The sequence below is a fragment of the Sitophilus oryzae genome, unplaced genomic scaffold (assembly GCF_002938485.1).
Source record: "Sitophilus oryzae breed Bouriz unplaced genomic scaffold, Soryzae_2.0 scaffold_149_pilon_pilon, whole genome shotgun sequence".
NCBI lineage: Eukaryota > Metazoa > Arthropoda > Insecta > Coleoptera > Curculionidae > Sitophilus > Sitophilus oryzae.
Genome location: NW_022146169.1, coordinates 556,363 through 571,549, shown reverse-complemented (window position 1 = coordinate 571,549; position 15,187 = coordinate 556,363). Strand labels below are relative to the sequence as shown.

General features: G+C 30.1%; 1 protein-coding gene across 1 annotated transcript; it reads left to right on the top strand.

Annotated features, from left to right (window-relative positions):
- The first annotated feature begins 9,954 nt into the window (after positions 1-9,954).
- LOC115877987 (GDP-fucose transporter 1) lies at positions 9,955-12,105 on the top strand. The gene is made up of 5 exons (XM_030894337.1): positions 9,955-10,205; positions 10,261-10,459; positions 10,514-10,739; positions 11,516-11,808; positions 11,867-12,105. Exons 1-5 carry the CDS (start codon positions 10,141-10,143, stop codon positions 12,074-12,076), a joined length of 993 nt encoding a protein of 330 aa, XP_030750197.1. The 5' UTR covers positions 9,955-10,140; the 3' UTR covers positions 12,077-12,105.
- The last annotated feature ends 3,082 nt before the right edge of the window (positions 12,106-15,187 follow it).

Below are 15,187 nucleotides of genomic sequence, written 5' to 3'. Positions count from 1 at the left end.
CCTTAAATGATTATGTTCTACTTTGACCTTTACGTAGTTTTATCCAAAAATCAAAATAAAAGATACTTTTTACTTACCTTCACATTAAATTTACCGCAACCGGGAATCTACGTAAAACACGTTATGACAATTTTACAATAATTATTGACAGTAAGCTAAGGTCGTCCGATTCAATTGTTATAATACTGTGTCACTTGAATGCAACGCCTACTATTTAAAATTGTAGAAAAAGGCGGTTATTGGACACAAATTAACTGAAAATGTAGGTTTTGCGCAAAGTTCGTTTTACAGCCCCTCGAAAGAGACTCCGAATATGTTTTTTTGTTAGTTTTATGTGGTTTCCTCTTAACTAATATGTTTTCAATCTAATATTATTGCCATAAATGCTAACTGTGGATGTTATTTTTTGCAACTTGGTTTGGACATATTGCCTACTGTGTGCCGTGGTGTTTCAAGTCATTATAATAATCAATATATAATCTGTTGTAATTTGTTGTTTTAATTGTCAAAGTCTTGTCAAAACATATATTTGGTTATAAATATAAAATGGAATGCCCCGTTGGTTGCACTACAAGCACACCCTTTGAATAAGAAGACTAAGGAAAAAGCATATCAAAAATCTTAGGTACACCGCGATGGGCCTCAAATATGGCCGACTTAAATTCCGGTTTATCAGTGTCGTTCTAATTTTATTTAAAAAATGTAAAACTATGATGTAGGGTAGACGTGGGGTAGACTCAATAATTTGTTGTTTTATTTTACGTTGTGAATAAATGTTGGTAGTTATTAAAATTGTTATAAAAATATATAATTCTAAAAAAATAGATAAGTTATAATAAGTATTTATTACAACAAACATACGATACGCTACTGAAGCAGGTAAGTCAAATTAACGTATCTAAATTCTTTGACATCTAATCTTTGACAAGTAATAAATAAAAGCTAAAATGCAAGAAAAATATATAATTTAGTTAATTTAAGTGAATTTCATAAATGATCGGTTTACTACACGTATGTATATTATATAGTCACTTACTAGCGAAAAGTTGTTCCATTATTTCACTCAATTTTTGCCGAGATCTACCGCCCGCTACACAACCAACTATTTTAGAGTCTTTTTCGATAAATCGCGATAGTGTCACTGTTAATTTAAGTGCTGCCACAATTTCCATCTAGATTTACTACCTTTATACAACTATCAGTAGTAGAATAAATAATAAATAACATAAAATAAGCTCCGTAAAGACTGACAAATCCACAAAATTTCAAATCAATGCTATACATGGATAGCATTATGTTCCTTCCTTAGTCTTCTTATTCAAAGAGCACACCAATGGACTTACGCACAAAAACGAATCAATCAAAGAAACGCGATATAGTATCGTCGTCAAAGGGTAGATAAGATTAGTTTTTTTTTTAAATTGGTTTGATTATTTTTTTAACCTGTTACATTTTTGTATATTTTATTTTTGCAACTTCAAAATTAAAGACTTTAATAAAAAAAAAGAAAAAAACTTTATTGTATTGGTGAAATGTTAATTACAGTTACTTATTACATCCCCTTGTATTGACGCTACGTTACGCCGCTGGTAATTTATTTTTATATTGAGTAAAAATTACTTTTAATGGTGTAGTTTAAAATTCTAGAAAAAATAATTTCTTGGAAATAGATTTGTTAGTCTGGAAACGTTCAATCCTTTATTAATCTTTCTACAATTTAATGTTAATTCTTGACAAGCTTTATGTCAATTTTTAGTAAATGAAGTCTAGAGACTGACCTCGCCAAAATTATCATCGATTGACATTCTCCATTTTTTGACGCCGTTTTTTTTATTTAATATATAATTTTAAAAAACGCACAAATACTACTGGTAGTAAACAAGCTGTGGCAAAAATTTTCTATACTTCGTGTAAACAAAAGACTATCGCAAATGTCTTTCGATTGACGTACATAGCCATCTCTTTATTAACGCAGCGCCGGTAGCTCTCTAAAAGCCTTTTAAGCTAAAACAACGCAATATTTTGAAAAAAGGACTACATTATAACCAGGAGATATCGGCAATGAGAATGTTCTTGTCATTTGATCAAAGTTCAGAATTTATTTTCTGTAAAAATAGCGCTTAAACTAAAACCAAAACTGAACGTGCGCTAAAAACGGCGAGCGTTGTACTGACCATTTTTTTATTTATACTCGTTATTGGTACTAGCATAAACCGATAGACCTAAATTTTGAATATGTTGTAACCATAGACTTAAAATAAAATATAGACTGAGCATCTCATTCATAAATAGCTGGAACATGCGGTCAGACACTGTCTTGTTATTGTTATGTTATTGTTTTAGGTTATAACGAGTGCGACACGAGCGATAGATAGGTTGTCTCTGTCGTAACGGTCGTTCCCTGACGACTCTGCCGAGAAACACAACACTGTCTTTCGTTTCTCAAGTACACCTGAACTCTCCGTATCATAGCCGGGTAATTTTTTTATTTTAATGAAGCTATAATTAAATTAAAAATATATCGTATTTAAACTTTTTTATATTTTATTAAGATTTAGGACAGGTTTTTTAAATAAAAGTTTAGAAAAAACAATTTAGAGTCCAAAAAGGATAAAAATAATAAAACACACGTTATAGAAGAAATTTTATAATCGAAATTACGTAGTTTTTGAAATTAATAATAAATTATTAATTTTAGTCAAACATTTACAACCCCTAATATCTAACAGGATCTATTCCACAGATATAATAGAATCGGCGACAGGGAGAGAAAAAAAATATGAATGTTGTAATTTTTTTTTCTGGTTAAGGGATGTCTTATTATGTAAATTAGAGAAAACATAAATCTGTTCCATTAAAGCAAGGAAGGTGATAGGAAGTGGATAAAATAAAAACTACATTTATTTAACTCGGTACTGTCTTTATTATACCGGGTGCGTCCCAAAAGTGGCTCGTCCCCATAATTTTTTTATATTTTCAAATAAAAAAACAAGATTTAGTATGTTAGTATATGAAATAAATTAGGATTGATTGACGCATTCAATTGTTTTTGGTCACTTCCTGTTTCACCGGAAATGACTATAACTTTTAATTTTTACGGCACCCTCGGTATATTTCTACTTTATTCGATAGAAAATGACACTCTGAATAGAATGACATATCATATGTCAACTTTTGACATTTTTGCATATGATTTAATTGTAATTGTAACACGCGGTTCATAACGACAATTTGACTCGAAATACCAAGTGTGTGGTATCAATATATTCATAAAAAAATGCTTTTTCCAAATATGCTAATGAGTCTCCCTTGTTCCATTTGAAAAAATTGACATATGTATGATTAAAAATACGATTTGTACATCTTTTAACCGGCCTATACAAGACACGAAACCTATTAGACGATCAAAACTATTTTTCCAAGGCTCCTTGATTAAAACTTAGTGTTTTTAACAACACCATGGCACCCTGGATTGAAATTTAAAATACGATTTGTTTTTAAGCGACAATGTCAAAAGTTTGCATATGATATGTCATTCTATTCAGAGTGTCATATTTTATCGAATAAAGTAGCAATATACCGAGGGTGCCTTTAAAAATCAAAAGATGTAATCATTTCGGTGAAAAAGGAAGAGACCAAAAACAATTGAATACGTCAATAAATCCTAATTTATGTCATATACCTACTAACATGCAAATCTGTTTTTTTTTATCTGAAAAAATAAAAAGTTATAGGGGTGAGCCACTTTTGAGACGACCCGGTATATTAAAAAATATTGTTTCATAATGTAATATCATTTTAAAATTCTTGTATGTTATTTTAGATTCTGAAGATAATTTTAGAATAAACCGGAATATATTTTTAATAAAAACATTATTAATTATTAACAGGGTTATAATTATGATTTTGTTACAATGTAAGTAAGTAAATAATGTAATGTAAGAGAAAAAAATCAGATTTTACATTTTACTAAAATATTATCTAAATAAGCGCCTTTCTACAACAACGCCACTGACTCCCAATGCGTAAATTGAGAGTTGCCTACCGGTCGAAAGTCGTTTCAAGACTTAAATGGATTATTTAAGTCAAATTTCTTGCAAATTTGGCACTGGCGAACCATATTTTATAGTTCTTGAACAGAAAATGCCAATAAAATAAACACTTAAGGACTACAAGCTGAGAAAATGCGTTAAAACAGCCGGGGACATAGCGGCAACAAAGCTTTACCGCACACGTGCGATGCGTACTACATACATACATAATCGAAAAACACCCATTTTACCCCTGAGGGTGTCTGGGTTACGTGTTCATGTTATCTTGTCATAGACAAATGCAGACCATTTCTTCCTATCTTGTGCCAATTGTTTTGCTCTTTCCCACGTACTCCCTTTTCTTTGTAAAATATGTTCAACTATTTTATTCCACGTTTCTTTTGGTCTGCCTCTATTTCTTTTGCCTTGAGTCCTTGATTCCCATATTTTCTTCACTGGAATGTCGTTATTCATCCTTTGTAAATGTCCCCACCAACTCAATTGCCGTTGTTCTATAAATTCTTGCATTGATTGGATTTGTAAATTTTTTCTTATTATATCGTTTCTTATTCTGTCTTTTCGTGTCACACTTCTGACCTTTCTAAGGTATTTCATTTCGATTGCTTGTATTTTGCTTCTTTGACGCTGATTTAGTACCCAAGATTCGCATCCATAAGTCAGTATCGGCCTATATATTGTTTTAAAAACTGTCATCTTTGTTTCACTCGATATTTCTTTTTTGTTTATAAATCCCTTATTCATTGCATAGTATACATTATTAGCTTTCTGTATTCTGTTATTTATTTCCACATGGTTGTCTCCATTTGCTTCTATGACAATACCCAGATATTGATATGTCTCGACCTGTTCTAACTCCGTATCATCTACGTGTATTTGTATTTTCTTTGTTTCTTTCGCTACCTGCATTACTTTGGTTTTTGTTTTATTGAGTTTCATACCCTTTTTAATCAGCACATTATTCCATATGTTGACATTCTCTTGTAGTTTTTTTACGGTATCCGTGACTAATACTACATCATCCGCAAAAGCACAATCTGTTACTTCGATTGGTTGCAAGTTTCTATATCCGATGTACATTGGTCTAATTCTCTGGTTGGTTTCACGAATAATTTCGTCCATATAAATTATAAATAACAGTGGACTCAGGCTTCCTCCCTGGCGTACTCCTTCTTTTGTCTTAAATATTTCAGATTTCATATTGTTTTTTATTACGTAATTGTTAGTTTCGTCATATAAACTTTTTATTACATTAATCATTTTATCACCAACATTTCTTTTCTTTAGCGTGTTCCATATTTCTTGTCTTGGTACTCTATCAAATGCTTTTTCCATGTCTAGGAATGCGAAGTATGCCTCTTTATTATGTGTCAGTGTTTTGTTTATAATTTCTTTGATTGTAAAAATATTATCCTGAGTGCTTCTTCCTTTTCTAAATCCACTTTGGGAATTTGATAAACTTGCTTCTGTTATTGATCTCAGTTTTCTTTCTATTATTTGTTCAAAGACTTTGACCGCCGTACTTAATATTGTTATTCCTCTATAATTATTACATTCTTTCCTGTCGCCCTTTTTATGTATAGGCAATATAACTCCTAGCGTCCAATCTGAAGGTACTTTTTCTTCATTCCATACTTTGTTATAAATTTGTCTTAATGTTTCTTTTCCAAGTATTCCCATGTTTTTGAACATCTCCGCTGTTATTTTGTCATGTCCAGGTGATTTACCATTTTTTAACTTCTTGATTGCTTCATCTACCTCATCTCTAGTAACAACTTCTATATCAATTTCCTCTTTAGTATTAGATATTTCAATTTCTTTCTGCTGGTACGTGCTATCTGCGTTTAAAAGTTGTTCAAAATATTGCTGCCATCTTTGCATGATTTGGTTTTCTTCAATTAAAACTGTACCATCTGTACTTTTAACTGTCACTGTATCATATTCTGTTTTATTTCTCATATTTTTTAGTGTCTTATAGAACAGTTTCTGATTTCCTTTACTATCTCTTTCTAATTTTTCTCCAAAATCCTTCCAGGTCTTTTGTTTTGCCTCTCTTACTGACGTTTTCACATATTTACATTGTTCTTTATATAATTTATAATTTTCCTGCGTTTTATTGCTTAGGAATTTTTTCCACATTTGTTTTTTAATTTTAATGTGTTTCTTTAAATTCTCTGACCACCATGCCGTTTGTTTTCTGTCTGTATTAATTTTATGGGTCCCGCATACTATTTTAGCCGTATTTAAAATTATATTTTTAAATTCCTCCCAAATTTCTTCTAATGTCAACATTTTTGTCCTCTCTATTAGTTTTTCCATCTGCTTATTTGTTTCGTTCTCAAATTTCCTTGCTATTTCATTTTCCCTTAATTTATAACTTCTTATATTTATATTTACTGGCGGTCTCTTGGTCGTTTTCATTCTTTTCGCCGTTTGAACATTGTTAAATTCTTTTAATTTAGCTTCTACCAAGAAATGATCACTATTTATTTCATATCCCCTTTTTACACACACATCGTTCACCATTTTTCTATTAAATTTATCTACTATAATATAATCTATTATCGACCTTTCACCTCTACTAGGTTCCACTCTTGTATATTTATGTATATCTTTGTGTTCAAAGAAGGTATTAGTTATTATCAAATTATGTGTCTGACAGAAATCTATTAATCTATTTCCATTGTTATTTCTTACATTTTCACCGTGTTTACCAATAATTTCATTATTTGTCGTATTTCCTATTCCAACCCTGGCATTAAAATCGCCTAATAGGTATATTTCTCCTTTAGCTTCTTCTACCGCTAGGGATAACTCGTCCCAGAATTCTTCCTTCTTCTCTGCTTTCTCAACTTCGTCATGACCGTATACTCCTATTATTGTTAGGTTTCTACCGTTATAATTAATTTCTATTGCTATTATTCTTGGCGATACAGCCGTCCATTTTTGCATATTCATTTTAATCTTACTATGTATTATACATCCAACACCTGCCGATGCTCGTTGGTTTTCTTCTACACCACTGTATATGAGCAAGTGTCCGTCTCCTATTTCCATTATACCTTTTCCTTTTTTCTTCGTTTCCGTTATTATTAAAATTTCCATTGCGGTCTTTTCGAACTCTTCTGCCAATTCAATTTCCTTTCCATTCAAACTTCTTATATTCCATGTTCCTATCTTCTTATAGTTTTTCTTCTTTTCCTGTTCTGCTATGTTTATGGTTTTATGGGTTTTTTCTTGTTTTTTTGTTCCGTCCGTTGTTTTCCATGTCATTACCATTTCGTTGCTAGTGTCCGTCATCAGTTTTCCCTCATATTCGTAGTTAATTAGTTTTTTGACGTTTGTTTCACTATACTTTCAGTTATTTTATTCCACCTCCACTCTTCTCCATTGATAATAATTTTATTATACCCTATTTTTACGGTATTTCCCTTTTCTTTTTCTGTTTTGGCAACCAGTCTCATTTTCTTTTGCTTTTCCCTTTCTTTAAATGTCATGTCTTCACTAATAAATATACGATCTTCACTCATATATCTTAATTTAGATTTATTAGCCATAATATCATTTTTCTCTTTCTCGTTTTCAAGACTAATAACACATGTTTTTTCACCTATTTTTGTAACTGATTTTGGAGTAGTATCAATATTTAAGTTTTCTTTTATAAAATCTTTAATATGTTCTTTTAAGACCAGTGGTTCATTTGTGGTCATTTTTAATCCATTTATTACTACATTATTTTTTTTACTCTCTTTTTCTAATATTTCCATTACTCTTTTCATATTCCGCAATTCATCACGCACTTCAGAATTTTCCTTTCTAATTTCTGTATTTTCCTTTTTTTCAAAAATTGATTTTCCTCTTTTTAGCCTACGAATTTCTTCATTAAACTGCTTTTGTTGAGCCATTATTTCTTGAGTTTTTTTAATATCTCTCTGTTCTTTTTTCATTTCTTTTTGATCATGACTCATCTCCCTCATCATCACTAAAATTTGATCCAGTTTTCCTTCAGTTTCTTCTCTTTGAAATTTGGTAGGTGTTCTAGATATTTTTTTACTTCTTTCAAAAGCTTCCCCCATACTTAAGCCCTTCCTTTTTTTCCCCTCGTCAGTAGAGTACTCGTCACTATCTATCATTATACTTTACGTACTGAAACCGCGATAAGAGTTTTACCCGAATCAACTTCTCGGAAGTTAGACTCTTCTCAGTTTTCATTTCAGATGCGTACTACAAGGTAATAAATGAATGAATAGGCTCCCTCGCCTCTAATCGGTGTTGTCATATTGTAAAGAACTTATCCTTTTTAAACAGTATCCGACTTATAATTTAGTAGTATAAGAACTATTTAATACATCTATGGAATATTAAAACCTACTTTATTAAACTGTAGTATTAATATCCCAATATATGTGTGTAACAAGAAAAAAAATATTGATAATATTAAAGACGTGACAACATAGGCTGGATGAGGAAGGCTCCGTCGACTGTACCCAGAAGTAAACATGTATACAAAAAATATTGTTTGACCGCGTTGAGATGTAAATAGTGTAGTCTATATTTTATTTTAAGTCTATGGTTGTAACTAAATGTATAATTAATTAAATGATAGTATTCATATCTGTCAGTTTTAAAATTTATAACAGAGATTTTTATCTCAAAGTTATAATATGCTCGGGCAATGTAAACAAATCGAAAATATAAAAAATAATCCAGTTATTTAGGCTTGTCGGAAGCGCTAAAGACTCATGAGTATTTCTATGTAAAAATCAACGCGCTACGATAATTATTAACGAAATGACGGCAGGTTTAAAATTATTTATTTTGTTAAATCGGCGCGTCGCTGTCTCGCTTGTCTACTGGGCTGCCCGCGGCCACGCGCTAAGGTCGTTGTGCAATCCGGACGCTCAATTGTTGAAAAAGAATATAAAATAAAGTTGTTTAATTATGACAGTTATTTCGAGCTTTTGTTTATAATATCTTGATTTAAATCAGAGATTTAAACAATAATATTATGACGTTTATCAAATTGTTACATATTAAAAGAAGCCATCTATTTTTTTTGTAAAAAATATTAAATTGTTTCTAATTATGATTAGGAATATTTATAAATACGACTTATTTTTTGAGACTTTTTGTCTTTTGAGACATGTTAAAACTTAAATAATGTTAGTTTTTAGATTAGTTTTAGGCCGACCCCAGTGAAATTATAGGGCGTTCTTATTTCTAAGGCTGATTTAAAAATATGTATTTATTTATTTAATGTTTTGCGGCATGTTTGTTAATAAAATCAGTTTATTAAAAAATGTTATAAAATAAATTTGTTACATATAGGTGCCTATATGAAAAGTAAACTTTATTATATTGTTGTTAGAAATATACAATATAATTTTATGATATATGTATGTTGTTTTATTAACCAAAAGTATCAATATATTTTAACTGTAATAAATTTATTACATTCCATTTTCTTAAGATATTTAGCTTTTGAGTATACAATAAAATCCACTTAGGATTTTAATAAATACAATACATTTCTGTTTGTAATTTAATATGATACTTAAAATAATACTTAAGTTAAAATATTAAGAGATCATTCCTTGGTCTCTTCTTGTTGAGCCATTCGTAATTAAATTTTTATACCTTCAACATTTTATCATAAAAAAATTGTCTCTAAAAATGCATTTCTTTTAAAAAATCATTCACCATTTCGTCGTTAAAATTGTCCTTGAATGAAAGTAGATCTAATTAATATTTAAAATACATAATACATTTATTTTCTCTGTTTTATTTTGATAAACTTATTTATTTGATTTGTTTATGATATTGGTACTTTAAATTTACAATTACTAAACTCGGCAAATGGATAATTTTAAAATTTAAGCTGGTGTATTTTTGGTTGCAGAATATCAATAGAAAACACAACAGCAGACATAACCTATATAATTTATAAAAACATTTTTTAAAAGCCACGAAAACAAACACTCCCTTTCAAAAATTATAGTCTTTATAGAGTTAAATATGAGTATATAAAACAATGATAAGCCACGTTCCACTAGGTATCACCTAATATTCTATTAATATTGACAAAATTAAAATGGTTGAAGAGCAAAGTTTGTTAGGAAAGTACATAATAATCTTTCTTGTTGTAAGTGGATATTGGTAAGTGTTAAAATAATATCAGTTCATATTCTTAACGCTACTGCCTCCATTTTAGGATTATTTCTATTGCTACAGTATTTGTAAATAAGACTTTATTGAGTCACATTGAGTTAGATGCTCCGATATTTATAAACTTAAGCCAGACCTTAGTAACTGCTTTGATATGTTATGGCAAGAAAACCCTAAGCATATTATTTCCCCACACATTTTCATTTCCAGACACAAATATATGGGATCGTCAAATTATAAAGACGGTATGGAAAACATTTTGATATTTTTTCTTCTCAATTTACCGTATATATTTTTAGATTTTACCAGTCTCGATTATGTTTACTGGAATGATTGCATCTAATAATTTGTGTTTGAAATACGTATCGGTGGCGTTTTATTATATTGGACGGTCTTTAACTACTATTTTTAATGTATTATTTACATTTCTAATATTAGGGGAAAAGACATCGAAGAAATGTATGTTGTGTTGCGGTGTTATAATCGCAGGATTCTGGATGGGTGTAGATCAAGAACATTTTGCAGGTAAGATGTAATTCATATTTTATAAAAAAATATTTTTTTTTAACATAGCGTACAGTTTGTATTGTTCAAGCTATTTTTAGATAATTTAAAATAATTATTATGAAATAGGTACTTCAATAGATTAGATATATAGAAATTTTTTAGTAAAGTGTTACCGGAAAAGATTAAATAAATACGTTTTTATTGTTGAGTTTGTAAAAAATATATCTTTTGTAATATCATTAACATTATTAAAAAATAACTATAAAGTTGAGTTTAACACACTGCATGGTTTATTTTTCAGTGGAATACCTACTGTATATTATTTTTGTCAGTAAATTATTTTCATTGCAAAAATAGTTTGTGTAATATATTGAGTGGTTTTTGAAATATAACCATTTATAGACTAAATTTTCTACACATCTTTCTAAAAAGTGTAAAATATCATATTATTGAGGCTTTTAACTAGAATATTATTTATTATGTATTGTTGTATTTATGGAGGCTGTATTATAGAGTTAGATTATTAAAAGTAGATTACAACTACTGTGACTGTATACATTTAAAAATTAAAAGTTGTAGTAATTTCCCGTGAAACAGGAGGTGACCAAAAACAATTGAATACGTCAGTCAATCCTATTTTTTGTCATATACTAACACACCAAATCTCGTTTTTTTATCTAAAAAAAAAATAAAAAAGTTAAAGGGATAAACCACTTTCGAGACACACCCGGTATATAGCTTCTGTAGTTTTAACTTTTTTAATCGTTAATCTTCTTAGGTTTTTGAATTTGTAGGCAGTCTCTCAATTGCTGGAACAATTTTCGGCATCCTTGGCTCTCTATCTTTGTCACTGTACTCCATCTGGACCAAAAAAATATTACCCAAAGTAGACGGTCAAGTCTGGGCATTATCTTACGCAAATAACGTGTATGCTTCTATTCTTTTCATCCCTATCATGATTCTGAACGATGAAATACCCATTATCACTAATTACCCTTATCTAAGGGAACCTTTCTTTTGGGCAATCCTTCTGGGAGGAGGAGTGTGTGGATTTTTAATAGGATTTTTCACTTCTTTACAAATCAAGGTAACAATTAAGGCATTACTGTTATAAATTGACTGAATTAATTTAAATTTATTTGCAGTATACATCAGCTTTAACACATAATATATCGGGTACAGCAAAGGCTTGCGCTCAAACTATTTTGGCAACTTATTGGTACCAGGAAACCAAATCGTTTATGTGGTGGTTTTCGAATTTAGTGATTTTAGCGGCTAGTGCAGCTTATGCTCGTATTAAACAACTAGACATGGAAAAGAAACATCGCCAGGGTCCTAGTTATTCCAAAGTGTAACCTTTTATAGAATAAATTGTTTTAAAAAAGCTTGTAGTTTTATTTCATTTCCTCTTTATACAGGGTGACGCGCGTCTCCTTCGCCTCGTTTGATTATACGAAAACGGAAAGATGTAGAAACAAAATATTTTATGGGTATATGTAGAGAGGCAATGCGCATAATACAAAATTATGTTGAAATGTACAGGGTATGTCAGAACTAAGATCCACACCAAAGTTCTATTTTTTCTTATGGAACACCCGGTATTTTATTTCATTTTTGAATCCTTGGACACAAAATAAGGCATTTATTATAAGGGTTAAAAATATGTTTACAAGGTTTGGGTTTTGACATACATGAATATACATATTTAAAGATGCATGATATAATAAAAAGAAAGATTATTCACATCCTGTACATTACTTTTCAGAATTAATTCTTGTGCTGACTTTTAAGCCAGAGAAATAAACTTTACTGAAAAATTTAATTGGTTCGTTTAATGTATATAGGGGTATCAAAAATTTCTGGTCTATTTTAAATATTTATTTTACATAAAAACTTCGTTATTTCAAATATACAATACTCTGTATTTTTTAAAATAAGTCGAAGCAGATTTAAATGCTCTTTCAAACTATATTAGGGTTTCCTATACCTATCTAGTCCAAATTTGTGTGGATTGAGCAATTTTTCAATAAAATGGCATCCAAGAGGCCTGATGTTGTCATGGCAAATTTTTAGTGACAGTTACAGTCTGACAACCGAATGAAGGGAGGTCGAAAGAATGCGAGCAAAAAACATCCTTGCATTTTACGATGTCACAATTTTCTCGTAATAATCCTAATTTATTTTGTATAGACTAGAAGTACAAATTTTAAATTTCTATTTCATTACTTAACCTTATGAATTTTCTCAGTAGTATTGTCTTCTGGGATTTGCTATTTTATTTACATGGAGAAATGCAGAATAAAATTACTATTACCACTTATTATTTAAAAAACTATTTCAAATATACCTACTACAAAATAGAACCGGCAAAAGCGCTGCCTCGGGCGATTTTTCGCCGTGGGCCAGAGTGAGAGGATGAGAGATTATTCCTAGGAGACATCCTAGGAATCCTAGTTTAAAAAATTATTCTAATTTAAAAAATTAAATTGTGTACCTACCTGAGATCGGAAGCCGTTGCCGAACTTTGGTCACAGGCGTAGGCGGAAAAAGTTCCAACTGTGTTTTTTAATTAGTAATAGTTGTTTGGTTTGGTTAATTTATAATTCGTTTATTTTGTTACACTTATTAACTGGACTCGTTTTTGGTTGTTTTGTGTAATAAAGTAAGTATTTGCATGGAAAAAAAATGTCATATATAAGTGACACATTTCCTGATACATTTATATTTGTAGGGTTTTAGCAATCCTTAAACCTTAAATAGTTTTTTTTAAATAATGGAACGAAATATTTTTTTACAAGGAAACCCCTTGCTGGCCAATCTTGGGAAATTATCGCTAATGTATGTAGAGTTTGCGATGTAGAGGCAAGAAACAATGCTTTTAAATTAAAAAGAAAAATTGATTGCGTGTCTCTAAAAAGAAAAATTGATTGCGTGTCTCTATATACTGGGGTTTCTCAAAAAACAGTCCGCAAAATTCATAGAGAAGATGAGGAGCGGCAACGGGAACGTCCAGCTGAGATGCTGTCATCACCACCTAAGAAAAAAACCCGCTTGTCTCTTATGAAAGACTTCGAAGATTTTCCTGTCATTAGACAAACAATAAAAAAGTTTTATTTGGAGCTAAAAGTCGTTCCTACACTTAAAAAATTACTCCTTAAGCTGCGAGAAATAATGAATTTTCCGTATAGTCGCGAAACATTGAGGATGCTATTAAAGGCCAATGGATTTCATTTTCGGAAATGCCAAAAAGGATATGCCAAAAAAATGCCAAATGGAAAGACCCACGATTCTTCATTGGCTAAAGTCAATTCGAAAATACAGAGAAGAAGGACGCAACATAATTTACATTGACGAAAATGTTAGCAAAGTAACGACGTTTTTGGAATAGTTAATAATATTAGGGCAAGTGGTAAGTTTTGAAACCAGTTTAATTTAATTTATTTATCTGATCATGACCATAAGAGTTTTATTTCTGTTTTTGGTAAAGTGAGGTCCATTAAGACTGCAACAAAGGGGATTTTTATCAAACAATAATAACTCAACTGATTGCAAGTTAATAAAAATATCAAGAATAAAGAATAGAGACATAAAAATAATACATTGCTTAAAATAAAAAATAAGTTAATCAAGTCGTATAATTTTTTTAATCAGCTGCACCTAGGTTTACAAAATTTTATCCCGCATTTTGAAGAGAAAATCTAGAAATAAAAAATAAAAACGTAATCAACATTGAAAATACATTTTGGGAGGTTGACCAGTACATGGAAGAAGTGGAACCTATAATTATTCAAACTGATGACAGCAGTGATGATGATTCCGACACCGACACTGACGATGAAAGTGATAAAGAAAATTAGACTCTTATATGTACAGGGTGTTTCATAGACCTAGTATTTGTTTTTTGTTTTTTATTTAATAGTTAAGTACTTACATTACCAAAGAGACATTTATAATTTAGAGTTTAGGTTTTGACCGTTCATAGTTTATTATAATACTTTTAATATTATTTATTTATTTCCAAATGTTTTGAGTTTTTTTACCTATTTGTTTTTTATTAGATAAGTACCTATTAGGTAGACATTTGAAGTTTAAGACTCAGTTTAAAAAATACCAAAAATACCACAGCGTTCTTAGTTTATACCTAATATTATATTAAGTATATCTATTATTATCTAAGTAAATAATTACCAAAATTTGTATTTACCTCCAATGTACTTATTAAAACTGATTAATATTTTTAATAATAATCTGATTAAAATAAATTTGCACGCCTATGACATGACTAGATTTTTTACACGCTTTCCCCTCTGCTGCTTCAGACGTCGTTGCCCTTCATTCAGTTGTCGCACTGTAGTAGATATTTTCTCAAAATCGAAATTAGTTTATGGACTTTATTTAAATTTTTAGCATTTCCAGTGTTGTGTTATTTATTAGAATGTCTTTTCTGTTCACTATTTTTGTTGTAC